Raw genomic sequence first — 20,123 nt, forward strand, 5'->3', positions numbered from 1 at the left:
AATATAAATTACTATTTTAAAAGCTAAGTAACAAACAATTCAGTATTAAGAGATGTTATTGAGGTTCAGCTTGTGGACTTAATCACATTACCCATTGCGAAAAACAATCCTTTACGTAAAAGTAAACAGTTTTTGCTATTCTTGTCACTTAGTAGTAGATATAAGATATCAAAATTATTTACAAATGCAAGATTTTATTTAGTTTTTCCCAATATATTATGTAAAAACATATTCAATTACTGAATTTATTTAAAGGTTTAGAGGTTTTGTGTTAAAATAATTTATTTAGCTGGTGCAGGTGGGACGGATAGTAGATTCCTATGCCATTCAACTACAACACTAGATGATTCTGTCTCACTCACACGCATTCCGTCAAAAAGAAGAGAAGCGACCAGTCGGTGAGTAATCTTTTCTCTGATAAAAATTATTTAAAAACGCTTCTAGACCGTATTCATTTCCGTTATAGTTCAGAAACATTTATTGTGAAATATTTGAGTGTGTTATTACCTTGGTGAGTACGTTTATTGTACAAGTAAAAAATTGACACCGGCCGCCAGACGTTGGACGCGAGCCGTTATTTTTCAAGATTTTTGTAAAGGTCAATGCGCCTTGATGCCGCAGGACGAGATATCCAAGTCTCTAGGCACGGGCGTGTGGATTACACTCCATATTTGCATACGGAATCGCGTTAAAAATCGGATTTTACCGGATTTAATCACACGCTATCGCTCGGAACGTTGGAACAAAAGAATCAACCGTTATATTTTGTTTGCCGCATGAATGGAGTGACCGCACTACATGTACGATAGATTCATTATCTTTACAGTTAGAGATCTAAAATAACTCATAATTGGCGTGTTTTATGTGCTCTCTCATGGTTTTTTGCCGTGTGGATGTGGGTGCACTTCATTTTGTGCCGTTATGAACTGAATGTGCTTTGGTTTTGTACATTTTTCCTTGTCTGGAATGTCGCTAGCATTTGTATTCTAAAAATAAAACATATTTCGTTGTTACCTGCAAAGGTTTTTTAATCTTTTTGGTCAAGGCATAAAGATGGCTAGGTCCATGAACTTTGTTGGGTGATTTTACACTGCATAGTGTTTAGTCAAGATGTATGAAGTTGAAGCAATATACCAGTGTGTTATCACTAAGTTGCTACCTAATTATTAATGTTTATAAAACAAGCAGTAATATTCGTAACATTTTCTCACAACACTTAGAATTAGCTGCAACTCTTAGGTTAGCAGACTATAACAAAAGTATATCTTAATACCCAAATAAAAAAACGATTTTACATTATTTAAAATTACAATAAAACTGCCAGGGTAGACAGGTAGAGATGGTTTTGAGATTCACTGCAGGTAAACCTTCTAAATAAGTTGCTTTAGGTACAATATAATTAAATATTTCCCTATATACAACTGTCCTATCAGTCAATGACCTTAATTATCACTTCTCATAGTTTATCGTTATTTACATCATGCTAATGACCTCTAGTGATTGTCGCTGAAAACAGTGCAATTTCAAATAAACCGTTAGAATACTTTTGTTTATTATGACTCATCATTATCATCTAAAAGATATTGCCGTTAAAAGTAACTCTTGTGGTAGTCTGCCTTGCATTTTAATTACTTATTGTTTCCTGAGGTTTCGCCCACAATCCCACATTTTGATAGGACATAATTTGAATTGCCTCAATCAGATTTTTCTGATGTGTTTCTCTAAATTGGTTGTATCCCTGTGATCTGGTAATAGACACACTTCTCATAGTACTCAATTCATTTAGTCAGATGTAACAAGTCAAACCGTAATGTTATTTTTTAAGGCAGCAATAATTTTATAAATGCGACTCATTGAGTCTTATCAATATCATAATATTCAACTCAAACAATTGGTTCTATTTCCGTCATATAGTCTCTGATGTTTTATGTACTTTCTATGGCCTCTGTAGATAAGTTTTATTTTGAAGATTATAAATGATAGATATTATGAAACTTAGGTATATCTTTGTCATAAAACTTACTTGGATAATCATAAAAATATTCAATTTTTTTAGGTTAAGGAAGAAAATTATTCAAACACATTTGATTGTAACATCCCAAATATATCCTGTTATTAACATTTATTTGCACTGAATAATTTCCCTGAAATTATTTATCCTGTTATTTTGAAGTTGTTAGGTGGACACATTGATAGACTACCTATGTAAGTAGGTATTATGTTTCTCAGTTTATCATTAGTATTTACTAGCTGGTGCCCGCGACTTCGTCTGCGCAGGTTTAGTATTTCGAACAATATGTTTACAAATTGTAGCCTATGTGTTATTCTGATGTATAAGCTATATTATTGTAAAGTTTCATTAAAATCCATTCAGTAGTTTTTGCGTGAAAGAGTGACAAACATCCATACATCCAAACTTTCGCGTTTATAATATTAGTAGGATTTACCAAATATATTCAAATCTCTAATATCTTGACTCTATCTTGACTATAATAAATACTAAACAGCCTGAAATGGGCCTCCATACCATCTTTTTGGATGGTGTATAACTGTTCAATGAGGGTTTTTGAAATTTTTTCTGCCACCGGGTGGCGCCACGTATGCGTCTGGTCCAAACAGCTGTCAAATAGTATGGAATTGTAGGTGCCGAACTTATTGTTTATTGAAATTCTGTTATATTGGAAGTGTTATTGATTTTATTATGGACTACGGTCAGAATAAGGTTTCCGAACTAAAAATTGAGCTAAGAGAGAGGGTGCAAAAGTCACTGGTACTAAGGAAAAGCTTGTTGAAAAATTTGTTAACACAATATGATTTAGTTTTTTTTATTTACTCAACCGCAATAGTAAAACAATAATGCAGTGCTTTAATTATAAAATAAAAAAACACTAAAATCGTTCACTATTCATAGTAAAGATAAGCACTTTGACAGTTATTAGACCTGACGACTCGGTGCTGCCACCTCGTGGATTGCCATTTTAGAAAACCCTCATTGATTTCGTACCTACTAGTATTTCAATAACCATTTTTGTGCTACCAACCTACTCTTCAAGTAATTCGATAGAGCATAATTTTGACCACAAACATTCCTTCATCCTAAGTCCGTACACCCAGCCTCAGAAGTATCAAATCTCATATTTAATCAGTATAATATTTCCGATTGCACAGAGGCCTTATATCTTGTCCACCACAAAGGACGACCGCACCATTCCTGGAGGTTCGTGCTCCGTCACTGCTTCATATTTGCATGTACGTCCATGTACATGCCTGTGCTTATGTATGGCGCAGAAACTTGGTGCCTGTACAAGTCAGATATTAAAAAACTCGACACATTCCATCTCAGGTGTCTGAGGTCCATCCTTAGAATTAAGTGGCAGGATCGCATCCCCAACACAGAGGTGCTCCGTCGGTCCAATATGTATGGAATGGAGGCGTTGCTAATGCAGCGACAACTCAGGTGGTGTGGACACGTCCTTCGAATGGACAACCACCGTCTACCTAAAGCGGTCTTTTACTCAGAGATGGCTGAAGGTAAACGGAAGCGAGGAGGACAATATCTACGCTACAAGGACGTGTTCAAAAGACATCTGAAGGCTTGCGGTATTGACCCTAATGATTGGGAGAGGCTTGCTTCAAATAGGTCATCTTGGCGCAAAAACATCTACCAAAATGTCAAGCTATTCGAAGCAAAAAGACTCGAGGCTCTAGACGAAAAGCGCCAATTACAAAAAGAGAGACCTAAGCCTTCGTACACCTACACTCTCAATGCTGCGGGTCAGTTGTACTGCAGCGCTTGCGACCGAGTCTTCAAATCAAAGCTCGGTTTAGCCAGTCACATCAGGGCTCACGCTAGGAGGTGAATTTGCCATGGGTCGCCGTTATCGAAATCGATAAGGAGGACTATATATTGGCACCTACTTCCTCGGTGCGTGCATCAACATTCCGATCTAATGAACCTTCGTTTACGAGTTTTTGTTCTTTCGTGATTATCGATTGGTAATTAGATTTGCCCTCATTCGTAACAGGTAACTGTATTGAACAAAGACGCTGAACGGCTATTTCGGCAATCATAAATAAGTTAGGACTAATTAGATAAACTACTTAATCTTGTGTTTGGTGGCGTATTGCCAAGACACGTTTTGCTTGAAGGCACTGCTCGAGATTTTATTTATTTATTTTTATTTATATACTTTTTGCACAAACAGTACAATGGCGGACTTAACGCCTTAGGCGTTTTCTCCCAGTCTACCTAGAGATTTTGTTGGCAAGTAGGAAATCCTGCTTGAATCCCTGAAGCGAAATTTCGGCTTAGGTTTCGGTTCGGGTTTGGTTGGTACCCATTTGAGGACGAATTAAATAATGCTTTTCTCTGGAACAGTGAAGAATGCCAAAGAAAGACAAGACTTTCTTGCTGGCTAGTCAAACAGCTAATTATTATTCTCGTTATCACCTATATTCCCTTGTGATGAGAAACCAGAGATACAACGTTGATTGTCAATCAGCAATAGTGAAAGGTTGGCTTATCGCGTACGTATGGATTCTAAGTTTCTCTTAGATTTCTCAGCGCTAGATGATTAGTATTTTATCTCGCGTTTTCTTTAGTTTTATCTGAAGTCTTACCTCTGAAGCTGCCAATTCCTGTTTTCTACTCAGCGAAAAATGTTTTGGCACAAACAAGACCTTTATTTTGTACAGGAAAATATCTCTTAGCTCAATATTTCTTATTAAGATAAAGGATAAAGTTACTTTTTTCATTAGGAAGTTATGTAAAAATTTCATTACAGACTATCCAAGGCTTCGTTGGGCAACAGTAGGCTATTGTAGCAGTTGAGCTGTAACAGCTCATATTTTCTGATTACATTTTGGATTTCGTATTTGATTTACAGAACTTTTAGTTAGTAAGTTTGGGTGCTGGTCTTCTGCTTCTTCCATTTCTTCTCCTTCTCTCTCTATCATTCTATTCCTGTTGCTTTGGTGGTTTTAGTGGTTAGAAGGTTTGAAAGCAACATTCATCAATGGTACATTCATTGGTCAAGTATCATCATCATTTTATAAGCCCATCATCCTCCTGCCAAATTTGGATTCATCGGTGGTCGGCGTTTTAATACCATTTTGTCAAAGATCGTTATTGCCGGAACAAAAATAGTACCTATCAAAGTTTCAAGTATTCACTTCCAAATCATTCCAAAAACAGACATTCACTTTAGATAATGAACTAGATCAGAAATATCGCTCGGTCGTCGTTAGTTATGCACAAATCTGTAGAATTTGTAAACGTGATGAAATGTAGTTTCACTTGACTAGGAACAAGTAGACAGCAATGCTTCCGAGGTTCGTTAGGTAACCGGGTTACCCTCGCTTCATTACAAGCTGCCTCGATAACCAACAGATACTCTTGTACTCACGGCTGATTATTTATTAATCCATAATTAGTTATAGAGTAGACCATTCAAAAATAGAAATGCGGTACACTAGCCATTCGAAGGCCGGAATAAGTACTAGTTCTTTCTAAGAATTTTATGTGAAGGTGAAGTTTCGGTTCGAATTCCGGGAATCCCTATTTTTGTAATGCTGATAATACACAAACCTTCTAGCAGATATAATTGGCGGACGTAGGTTAATCCGATTAGCGGTTACGGTCACGTTTATAGTTCATGTTGTTTGTGATAGATTAATGGCAAACAGTATTCCTTGTATAGACTGGATACATGATTATAGGCCGCCATAACAAGAACGTTGAGGCTGCGCGGGGAGATAGAGATAGCACAGGAAACTTGGCGCCAGTCAGGATAGTATTGATTTTAGGTTGACCTCAGGTAGAATTGGTTTGACACCAAAAAGCCGGTATAGCTAGAGCCCTAAATTCAACTGGGCGAACGTGGGCGACTAAAGCCGACGAAACATGCCCAAGGAGCAATAAAACCCAAATTATGAGGCACTCGAGGTTTATCGGCGAACCGTTTCGCTTATTGGTCACTACAACGCCCCAATTTTGCCCAGCCGACCTTCCCTATAAGGTCTAAATTCATTTATTTAAATTCGTCGCGTTTGTCTGCGTCTGCGCCATCAAAGGAGTATTTAATGCGATCTGCGCAGTTATCTCGTACGCCCTCTACGCACTTAGCTTGTTTAATGTACAAGTTTATAAGTGGTTTACATACGGACTTGTTGCCATGCTGCTCAATATGGATGTCTGACGCTTGTTGTATAGCCTCTAGAACTTTTAGATAGGATATAGTAATAGTATCCAAACGCTATGTAAAATAATGATGGCAATTCGCAACAGACATTGAAAATGAATTGATAGGAAATGAAGAATTTTAAAATCGAACCTCTGCAGCATAAAGGGACCATTGTTACTTTGATTTTCTAGCTTGATTAGGATTCTCATCGCGTATCGTTTCACCCAATAATAACAAACTCACGCTCCTGTGCCGTGACTCAAACATTTATATTATCGATCGTAATGTAGCCATACCTTCCGGCTGGCTTCCTAGATCGAATGACCGGTTGTAGTCCTTACTAAGTACTCAGCAGGCGTAGCTTAGGTAATGAATAGTTTTATGACTTAGGGTGCGAACTAAGACGAGGATTGGTAATTTGAATTTCGCGTACAGTTCTTGGAGAAATTCTGTGGCCATCATAAGTTACTGTCTTTATGCTTGCATCATCTGTTATCAAAAGCAAATTCATTATCGGTAAAACTCGACTACAATTAAAGATCTAGTGCGACTCTAGAACATGCGTAATACAAATGAAATTAATATGCACCACGTGTGCTTGCTCGCTCACTCGACGCGCCCTAGCCAGTGTGTCCGCACCCTAAAACGGCTGGGTATTGAGTGAATCATCGGGTAAACCTACGTTCGTATTGTCTTTGCGTCTAGGTTGAAGCCCCCGGTGCCCCCGGCCCCTAGACAGGTAATGTAATGACGGTACATTGGGTTTCAACACTGCCTGATGGATTTATTGCTCTTTGAATGGATATTCCAAATTGATTTTACTTGAACGCCATAGACGCAAAGTATCTAGAATCTAGAAATAAAATAATCTCGGAAGTAGTACTACTATTTGTAAATGCTTTTTAATGTTTTAAATTTTTATGTTCTGTGTGAATTATCTTTGACTAAACATGAACTAACCAGCATGTATAACATTTTTCTATTTCCATGAATGCATCGCTTTTTCGTTACAGTGTTAAAAGAACTCACACATTACGTAAAGACATCTCAATATCTCGTCCACTCTGCTAGACTGACTGGTAGGATGGCTGCCAATCGAGAGGCTTTAGAGAATTGGTAAGTTTAATATTATCCCTTAGCTGAATAAATTGTTTTGTTGCCGTGTTATTGCAATGAGGTAAGGGCGGAAGCACATTGACAACACGCGATGTCACGCGATTGCGTTGGTCGCGTGATGGCCGCCGCGAGTTGGCGCCAATCCACGCGGTGACAGATGTGTGCAGCATGGCGGTTTGTCACATGTGAATCTACCTTAGAAGTTTTGATTTGGTAGTGCTCTTTCTTACGTAGATCCAAATAAGAGCAATATCAAGTTGAAACGGTAATTTGCAGCCTATTTGTTTTAGTCCTGGTTCAGATGACAAGTGTTAGACGCACGGTTGGCAAACGTGTTTTAGCTGAGAGATTTTATACTCACGTTTGCAAATCGCGTGTTAATTACATTTGTTATGTGACGGTCGTTTTCAGTAACCATTGTTTGATTTTCTGAAAAGATTAGAAAGTATTTTGCTTTGTATCAATCTGTAGATGATTTCTTGTAGAAAAGCAAAAAATGGTCATTGGAAACTGCGGTAAACTAGACTTGCACAAGTCTGCAGATTGGGTGCGGTATTGTGACGTTTGTAGATTTAGGTTTCTTTTTAAACCGAATGTAACTAGTTACTGATTACCACAAAAACTTCAGTAGGTATTTAGTGCCTTAATCATGTTTTATTTTTACATCATTTATTTCTCTCACGGAAATGACAGAGATTTATTTATATTTCTGACAAGTAAACTAAAGTCATTCATTTTTATGGTGAGTAATTATCATAAAAACCGATAAAATTGCATGGGGTTGTACCTATATCGGTTTTTAATCACGGGGTGGTAAATGAAATAGTTTGGTACTAGGAAAGCATGACGGATAATAGGTGCGTCGCACGCTCACACATTATTCACTATTTTTATAAAGTTTTTGGTTATCATGTCAACACGCTAGGTAAGCGCACGACATTCTGTTTTGTCTACATTTCTACAGGTACCTGTTCTGGAAATTGTTTTTTGCATGGTTTGGGTAGTGTGTTGTCTTTGTCTTGCTTTTTGCCTGATTTCGTTATTGTGTGTAGTTTGTCAAAATCTTGTACAAATATGTATTGAAGAGCTCTTGTTTTCAGATTCAAATTATTGGTTGTTTAGAATTTTTGGACTAATGTATGTCTTTCACAATTTCTCTAAAAACAAAGATGCCCATTTTAAGGATAGGTAGAAATTGCACGTCAATTTCATATGTATTCTTTCAAATTATACCGTTCTACTTATGTGTGACGCATAGTTTCTAAAGTTAATTAAACCTCTACATTACTTACGACAGTCGTAATTTAACTTCTGCTACCCCAAACTAGCTCCGAAGTCTGTTATTATTTAATTTGGCAGCCATGTTTGTGCAAAAATAATTGTTTTTGCGAAAAACAACTGTCGACTCGGCGCCATCTGCCAGCCATATCGTTTTAACCTTATGTTCAATGCTGTATGAGATAGCATGCGGTTTTGCTTGGAACTTGTATTCATATTGTTTGTTAATAATGTAGCAATATTACCTATATGTTAGTTGTTGTTAATCCACCCGTGAGTGAGTACCGATAGTAACCTCGTGATGAAAAACGTGAAACTATAAAATCAATATATAATATTAATGTTAGTAAGTTACTGTAAATATTGTATTTTCTAATGCAATTTAAAAATATCCATATTTATTATTTCTTCCATAAAATGTCACTGGAAAGTGGCAAATGTAGTCATTTCCGACAGCTTATTTTGCAGCAATCATCTTCGTAGATAGCATAAAAACATTAATCACTTCACAAGTAACAGTATTATTTTGATAACATTACCGAGAAACTGTAAGTTAGTCACAGTACGGCTGCTATTCGTCAGTCGTGAATCAAAATTAACAACTGTAACGAATTTAGTGACGCATTTGCTGAAAATCTTTTAAATATAAGTGTAGCTTACTCATTGATAATCACTTATCTAGTTGCTCAAGTCTGACAATTTACCTCAAATTAGATTTGAACTGCACTGGTTTATACAAGATCTTTGTATCGAACATTTATCACGCTCATTCCCCAATCTCATCCACTTTGTAGTGTATTTCGCTGATGGAAACACTTAAAAGGCTCCTCATAACTGAGAGAATCTTGCGTTCGCGCAGCAACCAATATTGTTGTTTGCAAATGAGATGGGCAGGCACATCTACAATCAACATTATCATTCGCTAAGCCGTGAAGCCGGTCTAGCCGGATCTCAATTGACAACAACATTCCTAACTAATCTCAGCCTTTCTTAAAATAAATGCCATACCTGCAGGTGGAGTGTTTGTTGAGAAATACTTAGCCTTTAAAGCATTCCCTACAGACTTATTATGAAAAAGTCTTCTTTGTACCTTATGGGACTTCTCAACTAAAGTCCGTATGGCCCCTTTGTGCCCCTTGACCCCTCTATGATCCACTACATTATGTCTCGGAGTGTTCAGAAAAAACAGTAAAAAATTCCCATCAACTCTGCGGAACAAGATCAAATAAATCGACAGCTTTGATTTTTTTTAGGCTGATTCATATCTACTGAAACAAATACTAGTTTAATGGACTCACTGATTATTCATAGTTTATCTTGATTTCGATAAAGCAGTTCAACGGACAGTAGTTTTAATACTTTATTGTATTTTCGTATTTATTGGAGTGAGGAGGTGTCAGTTTTTTCAGTCCTACGTGAGATAGTTGGTAATTTCAACACAAATTCGAATTGAAGTTTTTATTCAGTTGAGCGAAACCACAATTAGGTAAGTGGTTAATCATTAGCTATTTTTGCGAACTCTATCTTGCTTATAAAACATTCAGCGTACATATTGGAATTCCCCTTTGGACTTTTAGTAGACATTTAAGATTGCTAACTTCCAGTTTTCAGTTTGGCCGAATTGGCACCTTTCCAACAGGGAAGGTAGCTTTGTGGATTCTGAAAAGACATCTAATAAAGTAACTTCAGTATAACATTTTTCGACATTTATACATTATCCGTTCATGATCTTGCAAGAATACTGCTAACATTAATCAATGGGCATTTTACTGTTAAAAGTGAGAGACTGTCAGCGTTTACGGTGTCAGGTCACTAAACCCGGATTATCAGTCTGAACAGTGTTCTGTACACGTCTCCATATTTTAGTACAGTGCTTCTTTGTTTACGCCCTTTGACTGACAAGTATATTTCCTCTTTGTGTTTAATTTAGTCACAATGTATATCGTGTGTTCTGAATTTTTGTTGATGTTAGTTATATTCTTGCCTTTCATGAAACTGATTAGAATTTCCATGAAAAAAGTTAACGTTCCATAACAATGTAACTAAAATGTACAGATAGGGCGTTCCCCCTTCCCCTATCGAAGAATATAGATAAGATAATGAGATATCAGTTGCAGTTTAAACAATAGACCCTTTATTGAAGGGTCGGAAAGTGAGCGGAATAAAAGTTTTGTCAATAATGTGGATCGTTACCAGTTAAACTGTTTTGAAATGAACAAAACAAAAGTTTGATCGTTTTTGAGAAAGCTGTATGCCAGAGAGGAGCTCCTCAACAATATCTGGCCAAACTAATACTAATGCACGAGGATTCACAAGCCTTCTTAGAATTGCTAAGTTATTTGTAAATGAACTGTAAGATAAGATATCTTCCAAGTTAAGGTATAAACATGGGTACAGTTTGTGTAGGTACTTGGTAAACAAGTAGAAGAAACAAGTGATGAATATGCTGATATGTTCAGCGGTTTTAATGCACATTTACATGTCATTTGCCGCGCCGCTGATTTACATCCATTCCCGACTTGTTTCAATGTCACATTCAAATTGGAATGTTTGCAGGGTTGTTCAGCTCTTTTGAATATATAATGTGGATATATTTTTTTTAATGTAACTCCTCTTTTCTAAGTGATCGATTAAATGAGTTAAGCTACCCAAAATAGGTGCATGACGGGTCCCTTTCCGATAGTTCTATCCATTACGGGGGCACAAAGCATTAATTTCCATTTATCACAAAATACAGTATTCAGGCAGTTCAATTACCGACTAAATATCTAGCTCGACCTCAAAGCTTTAACCCCATAATTTACCAAGGGATGTTTGTCCAAAACAGCTAACCAGGTCACAACAATTTAAGAGTCATTTAGAGCATGTAACCCTAATTCCTAGGTCACATTCACATGAAAATTGTATAAAAATTACCTTTGGAAGTATGTCTCTGCCATTAGACAGGTAATTTATGACAAAGTATTGTTTTTCTAGACAATGATAGAGGTCGTTAAATTAAAATGCTCCAGTGACTGGCTTGAGATGATGCAGTAATTAATTGTGCCTTGATTTGTTACGGAAACAATTGATTGGTTGCTATTTATTGCTGAGTTTTATTAGTTTCTTCTGAAGAATTGAAATGATGCTACTAGAACCTCCTTTAGTGTTGGAAATCGATTTAAAGAATCTTGCAAATTGTTTGAGCTCATCCGTCTATAAGCCACATTGACGCATTCAGGCCATTGGAGATTTTTCTGAATCTAGAGGAGTTCATCAAATCATGCCATAGTTTTCGTCCAAAAAATTCAGTGAAGTTAAAACAATATTCTACGTTCATATAAAAAGTTGTCATCAATTCAATAGGTATATCGCAAAAACGATTGACGCACATTATAAACTGCGCCATTGCATTGTTTAACCTATAAGGATGTACCATATGAATTAATTGAATCGGTATATTAATGAGCTTTCTATCTGAATTTTAATTGATTACTCACAGTCGATATGATTAAACTACATAAACAATGACTGTTTATAATTCCTATCGCGTTGTACTGAAATATCCTTTTACGTAGAGATATTATTAAATGAGACAAGCCGTCTATAGATAGAGATTATCAAATCGCCAGGAAATAAACGTCATAACATTACGATGTATTATCGTAAATGATTAAGCTGTGAATGACGCTGTACTGCATACTTAATTATCACCTATAGTACCAAAAATTGTATAAGATAGGTATTGAATTTTATTCTAGAAGGGTAGGTATAAAAGCACGCGTTTCATTATGCTTGTTGCATGCTTGTGTTTGCCAGGTGACTTTGAACTGTTATTTTCGCAAATAACTATTTTTGATTGCATTCAAACTTGGATATGGATTAATGACATTGTCCTCGATTATTTAGCTAATTCCAATTATAATATTGAAATTCCGTAAAAGGAGATTGCCACGGGGCAGGTCCCTTTTGTGGTATCGTGTGCCTGAATGGAATAATAACCTAAAAATATTGTTTATTTTTTTGTTTCCAAATTATTTTTTATACAATTTCTTTCACCCTGGGAATAAAGTTAAAATTAATTAATAGTTAAACATTACGTCGACATCCGTTTGATTGGTAAACAAAAAAAAGTTGCCAGATATCAAATAACTATTGAAAATTACGTATTTTAATCAATAGAGTAATCGATATCAAAACAAAACAGTTATTAAAAATAAAAAAATACAATTATTTTTAATTATTATTCTAACTATATTCATGATAAGTCTATATTGTTGAACAGATAAGATAAGATAGATAAGATAAGAGCGATTTTAAATTAAAATAAAAGCCTTACGTAATTTAAAAACTTAAATCGATTTATTAATGATTAAATATAATTGCTCTGGCAACATTTACTTGCGCATGTCACATCACTTTGACGTTCGTTCGTTGTGTGTTCGTGATTGCTTTGTATAATACGTTGAGTTTTGAATTCCGTATTTACTTAGTTATTATTTACGATACGTGCCTTTCTGCTACCACCGAGTTGAGCTAATAAGTTCCTCGCGTACTTACTTTATGTTTTGTGAGATAATTGACTCCTCTTTGTGAGATATTGACTCTAAGTGCTTGACTCTTGTTTGTGCTGTTCTTTGTGAGATAAAGTGCTATTCTTGGAGAACAATTTGACTCTTAGTGAAATCCTTGTGTGATATTGAACTCCCGAACTGTTTTGTCAGAACTATGTCTACCCCAGCCAGAAGTCGGGCACACCGCCTGTCTTACCGACGCTGTATTAACTGTTCCCTTTACTAGCGTCTAATTTACGCCGGTATACAGTTGAGGAGTTGAACGAGCAAATGACAGTTCTTCTACGAACTTGGACAACGCCTACACCTGTAAGTTATCGTGTGCATAAACAATAATAATTATTGTGGACAATATAAATATAGTGGTTAAATGCATTATGCAAACTCAAAATAACATTTGATTAGAGTAAACTTAGCACTGTAAACTTAGTTCTTTATGAGAGTTTATGTATTTACAAGTTTAAGCAGTTATAAATATAGAATAGTATAGAATATAATCTTTTCCAGGTAACGTCAGATGATATCCTATGTATTGAATGTTATTTGCTGTTGCAAGAAAGGATATTGTCAAATATAACTGGATCCCACGAGGATATATCACCTGCATATGGTCACTTAAATGTTTGTTATGGATGTGGTATCTCTGTTGCAAGTCGGAGAACCCACAGAGTTGAGTTAGACTGTCCACAACGTAGCATGATTTTAAGATGGACTTTAGCACATCTGGTGAGTATTATTTAATAACATTCTGTATCATCACGCCTATAATCCCCAATCACAAGCGTGACGACGATTAGGCAGAGGTGTACCTAACAGTACACAATACATTTTGTCAGTTATGTTCTAAGTAATAACGGTGAGACCATGCAATCAACCAGGCACAAACCCAGTATTCCAGGCTCTTCTGGTTACTACTCATGAAATCTTAATGGAAATACCCAGAAACCCAATCCTGGAACTGAACCTGAGATCTCATACCCTGCAATTGTGTTTAACATTTTCTAAATAATGTTTCAGAAAAATGCTGCATAGTTTATTTCTAATTGATGCTATTTTTATTCATATGCTTGCACAATAACAATATAGGGTTTGGTACCTATTCTGATATTCACTAATACCAACTATTTCATTTTAGGTTCCACATTTACAAAAAGTGTGCATTCCTTGCTGGTTAGCAGCAACTCGGAGACGAGACGTTTGGAGGTTCAAGATTCAAACAGACCTGCAAGGGTCATGGATGCAGCTCTATCTTCATTAGAAGACCCGAGATACCTGAACCACCTCCAATGCCAGCTCCAACATCTCAACCACAACAAGCATTACGAGTTCAATCTAAGATTAACTCACAAAAGTATAAACGAGTTGCTGCAGCTTCTCGTCACTGTATGTTTGTAGGCTGTGATAATGATGAACGTCTTTTAGTACCTATGACTATAAAGGAACTGTTGTTATTGCAGTACAATATATATATACCTTTAAATGCTAGAATCTGTCATCACCATTTATATAGCAATCAGTGGGATGAACTGACTACCAACCTAAATGACTTTACTAGCTTTCAAGTTGATGATATATTTTCCATACTGGAAAGAGCTTCTCAAAGAAGTTTAGATTTTAATAATATTGCAGCAATGGATGCACATTTACGCCATTATTGGCTGGGACTTACAGAGATGCAGTTTAATGAAATATTAAATAGCCTTCCTACTTTACATAATAAGGTTAGAAATCCTAGCCTTGCATTAAGCACATTTCTTGTTAAACTTAGGACAGGGGACAGCAACCAAAGACTGGCAACTCTTTTCAATTGCCACGATCTACATTAGAAAAAAATGAACATTGTTAGGGAATGTTTAAAAGAACATTTTGTACCAATGCATTTGGGAGTTAATCACACTAATATACAAAATGTGGCCTCACGTAACAGGACTATTCCTGAAGGTCTATTCGGAGACAGTAGCATGGCTCCAGATTCTAAACCTGCTATTGTCATATGTGATGGTACATATGTTTATGTACAGAGTAGTAGTAACTACAAATATCAGAAACAGACATATAGTCTACACAAATATAATAATTTGGTTAAACCCTTTTAATCACATGTTGTGATGGATATATTTTAGAGTGCATTGGACCATATGAAGCAACAAAAATGACTCGACAATCATGAGTGATCTATTTCGTAATGAAAGTGGTCCAATGCGCTCATTTTTAGACAGGGGATGTCTTTATATTGGATAGGGATTTAGAGACGTGATCCCTGAACTCCAAAGCTATAATTATAAAACATACATGCCTGAGTCATTATTGGAAGGTGAATTTCAATTGACCACTGACCAAGCAAACAAGTCTAGGTGTGTGACTATGTGTAGATGGGTAGTTGAAATTGTAAATGGTCGCATCAAAAGAGACTACAAACTGTTTCGACAAGAATATTTTAACAGAGCATCAACACACCTTATGGATGATTTTAAAATTGTTTGTGCCTTTTGAATAAATTCCACCCAACAATTGAAGATAGACCTGACGCTGCAGAGTATGTGCAAATTGCTCAGGCGAGATTAAACAGTAGTAATTATTTGGGGGAATTTATTCGAAGGGATAACATCAATAGGAGACGTACGGTTTTCCAAAACATAGACAGCAATGCTCCCCATTTAGATCATTTTCCAAGATTAACTTTAGATGATTTAAGAAGATTTGCATTGGGATCTTACCAATTAAAACAGGCTAGATCCTATTATGGGGAGCACATAAGAAGTAATGGTACTTATAATGTTGAAGTAAGCAATGATGTCTTGGAAGAGGATTTGCCCTTAATATTGGGTCAAAATAATTATTTAATTAGGACTAGAATTAAGTCCCGCCATGTGAGCCATAAAACATATTACTCTTATTTGTTGATAAGTAGAGATGAAGATCGGGCAAATTCTTTAGAAAGTATCATTGCTTACTATTGTAACTGTCTAGTGGGTAACCGTACGGTAGGGTGTTGTGCTCATACTATGACAGTATTGTGGTATTTAAGCTGGGGCCGCTTCAACAATGTGAGTGCTCCAGCTCAATCTTTGGACGAAATATTTTATGAAGAATAAATAGTTTATTCATGTTTTGTTTTTTTTTTATTTCCCTTGCTATTACTAAAATAATAATAACTATCAATAACGGTAATTATGAGTCTATACTAATATTATAAAGAGGAAAGATTTGATTAGGTAGGCTATAATTTATCCGGGTATGGAAAGGTGTTCCCGGGGACGCGGGTGTAACCGCGGGAAACACATAATAACAATTCCATTACTTTATGCATAAATAGAGACATAATTCCATGGTACTGCTATTTACAGTACATATTTCTATGCTCATAGTGATCTATAGTCCATGTCAATTTCTAATTATAACCTATATTCTTAAAACAGAAAAATAATGATATCTCTTGAACCAGGGTGAATAAATGAAAAAAGGTTTCTGATTATGAAAATGCAATGTTTTTCCTATTAGTTAAAATAAAAATCTTCAGGGCACAAACATTTTTCACTGGGACCCAACTTCCCTTACAAAACGGGCAATCTCCTTTGTTTTTTCCTTTAAAAACTAGAGCGCATCATAAATATTTATCTGAACCATAATTAAACGGTTTTCCTAAATCAAGATTTTTGAAAGTCTCTAAATCTAATTTATTATGATTAGACTTATGTTTTAGCAGAATTAATGATTTGTAAACGGTACATAACTGTCACCTACGCTCTCCTAAAACGGAAACCAAACAGTTATTCACAAAATAGTTTTTGAACAAACACGTGCCTATCAATCAATCAACTGTTACCAAAACGGTCCATTTGTTTGACATTTTCATGTAATAAAAGTTATATTTCCAAAAAATAGCTCTCTACTTAACTCCAAAAATATGTTGTGATGTAATATGCTCGTCTAGAATCAATAGTTTGTAAAGGAATCTTTCAACATTGGGTCAAGGACGGTTAAAGGATCTTAGTTATTCCGGAACGTTCCAAATGCGTACGACACATACTAAGTAGGTAGTATGCTAAATATTTATAAGAGCGGTGCCAAAATATTTTTATATTGCGTACGATATTTAATTTCTTTAGCCCAAAGAGAAAGCCCATTGTTATCCAAAGCCTTGTTAAAATAAATTAACCCTAAATACGGCGTCTCATAAAAACAGCCTAAAGTGGCCTGAGAAAATAATGACACGTATTATTGTCTTCCCACGCGAAATGCGAGCTATGTCAGTGGGTGAAAAATGAAAGTGAAATTGTAATATGTATTTTGCATCTCTTGGAGTTGGGGCACGGGTACAAAGTCCTTTTTGTGTGTATTTACTTACGAACAACCGCAATGAATCATGTTTCCTCGCTTTGTTCTACATACAGTGCACGACTTATTTTTTACCACAAAAGTGCCTGATTTCAGTTATCCTTGAAGTTGTTTTAACCAGAAATGGGTAAAGTTACAATGATCCACATGTTTGTCACGAACTGACCATGTCTTTTCCTATTTTCCAGTGCAAGGATGACGTCCACATCATTCAACGTTGGTCTGAACGACAACACGCGGCTGTCCAGCCGGGTGCTCCGCCCCCCTGGTGGCGGACACACTGACATCTTCGGAGGGGAGCCCGAGCCGCAGCAGATCACCCGCCGTGGTCCACCGGCCTCAACTATCGGATCCACTATTGGTGAGTACAGATTTGTTAGAAGGGTCTGGAATACTTCATGCTTTTCCTTCCTGCATAAACATATGACAAAAAAAAAAAACATAGAAAGAGTATTGTAAAATATGTAAATGTACGTGAGAATTTCTATTCATGTTTATAACACTTTCATCTGTCAGTGCTTGTAATAAATTATTGTGTTTCAATGAAATATGTATGATACATAATAAATAATCATTAAGATTATTTATTGCAGTCGCAGTGTATTTAATTAATAATTAAGATAATTGGATGAGTCACAGCTCATGTGATCTTTGTTCAGTAATAGCATTATATACAATCTCTTGACGCGAGAAGCGGCAATATTCTCCAACGAGAGTTTTTTCTAAATATCAATTTGTAATTTCAGGCCAAGAAGAGCCAAGGCCAGCTAACGGCACAGAGGCTCCCAGCCAGAACGGGCAGAAGAGCCCTCCGGAGGCGGCACCCGCGCCCGCGCCTGCGCCGGTGGCGGCGGCCGCGCCGGCGGCGGCGCCCGAGCCCAAGGCGGCGGAGCCCCCGAAGCGCGTGCGCGTGCCGCCCGGCGGCTTCTCGTCAGGCCTGTGGTAAGGCCACTCTCGCAAGCTTAGTTTCGTCGCGCTGAAGATTCCCGGTGGGACCAGTTCCGTTCGTTTACATTGGACGCTCATCTGCACATTTTATAATCGGATTTTAGGGATTTAGGGATGACATTAGTGGTGTTCGAACTTCAGCATTTTAATCGTAAAGTCCTACTCTAGGATATAAATTTTGATATATGTCGCCGTAAGATTGTAAATACCGTTAGTTATGGTAAGTAAACGGTCGAAATATTGTAAACCGCATCATTGTTTATAATTTTACGTATAATAATTCCATAAATTGTAAAAAATCTGATGCGGTTCACAATATTTTGACAGTTTACAATCGCGAGACAGATTATAATGTAACGGTGTTTACAATCGGCGACATATACAAGTCTAAAGCCAAATTGTAACCAAATTGGGCTCATCCATGCAGAAAGACATAATAGTCCGGTGTAAACGCTTCGTTAGGTTTATTTAGGGTATGCTGTGCCTTTGTTTTTTTTCTAAAGTTGCGTTGGTTATAGATCGTTTCGTTGAACATGTGATCGCTGCCTGGTCCCCTGTCGGGCGTCTGAATGTTTGCTTGATAATATAACGATGGTTCTTTTACAATCCTCGCAGAAAGGAAATCTTTAATATTTACTGAACAGGAACACTTTTCAATACTAGTATTATTTACCTATATAGTTAGGAAATTATTTTTCGTATATTTTAGTGTTACAATACATATACCCAGCTTCCGTGTCAAAACTAAGCGATTGCTCGCCAAACTCTCCATTAGGAATCGAAAGGTCACAATTTGGTTAAGATTTCCTTCAAGGCCAAAGTAATTTAACACTTTGAACTATTTAAATTTTTTATTCAAACTTCGACTCGATGTCTAGCTGTTTAGAGATTATTATCGTGTAAGGCTTGAAATTGATATGTATCGATTGTACGTTAGCGTTTCGATGATTTTGATACTTTTTATAACAGACTGATCTGTGCCTATTTCGTGTTGATGTTGTACTTAAAATTTGTCTCAATTTAGCATTTCATGTTTTGCAAATATTGTGGTTTTTATTACAAAATAACTATGGTATGCCTTCGCTGGCAAATGCGATTATGTATAATATTGATAATGATAATTGTATTTTTATATGAATTACAAAATGTGAAAAACACATTCAGATGTTTTATTTTTGCTTAGATATAAAACCCGACATTTACCTAACACAAACTGGAATTATATAGAAATATTCTTTAGATTTTTAATAAGTGATACACATCCATCAGTTTGATATTTAATTTTCTAAATACTTTGATCAGTCAATATGTTCATCTGACGATATGCATTATTAAAATCTAGCAACATCCTTCAACCTTTAGTACTCCAGGGTGTTAGTTGATAGTTGAGTGCTTTTATAGACACAGAAAATAGGCATATCTGTGTATTATTCCAGAGAGACTACAATAAGCTGATATTGGTAACATGCTTATTGACCTATCCACAGGCCATAGTAGGTACACCTAGGACACTGACCTCTATATTTACACACGTGGTAAATATAGAGGTCAGTGACCTAGGAGCAATACACATCATGAAAGTTCAGGGGCCCGATTCTACTAATTTTACTTAATCGTATGTCGATTCACATTCGACTGCGATCCAATCACGACTCGATTACGTTTGAAGCGTATATGGCATTCCGAATAGCAGACCAATCGAATGTCG

At 36.3% G+C, this 20,123-nt stretch overlaps 1 protein-coding gene across 2 annotated transcripts; it reads left to right on the forward strand.

Annotated features, from left to right (window-relative positions):
- Nucleotides 1–250: 250 nt before the first annotated feature.
- LOC110378652 (jupiter microtubule associated homolog 1) lies at nucleotides 251–19,574 on the forward strand. Of its 2 annotated transcripts, none has more exons than XM_021338000.3 (4): nucleotides 251–398; nucleotides 7,196–7,298; nucleotides 17,656–17,828; nucleotides 18,214–19,574. In XM_021338000.3, the coding sequence occupies exons 1-4, from the start codon at nucleotides 344–346 to the stop codon at nucleotides 18,411–18,413; spliced, it is 531 nt and encodes a 176-aa protein (XP_021193675.1). In that variant the 5' UTR covers nucleotides 251–343; the 3' UTR covers nucleotides 18,414–19,574. The 2 variants fall into 2 exon arrangements, with proteins under 2 accessions (XP_021193675.1, XP_021193676.1); XM_021338001.3 differs by having other exon boundaries at nucleotides 372–511.
- The last annotated feature ends 549 nt before the right edge of the window (nucleotides 19,575–20,123 follow it).

This window comes from Helicoverpa armigera, chromosome 23, assembly GCF_030705265.1.
Source record: "Helicoverpa armigera isolate CAAS_96S chromosome 23, ASM3070526v1, whole genome shotgun sequence".
In the NCBI taxonomy this organism is placed as follows: domain Eukaryota; kingdom Metazoa; phylum Arthropoda; class Insecta; order Lepidoptera; family Noctuidae; genus Helicoverpa; species Helicoverpa armigera.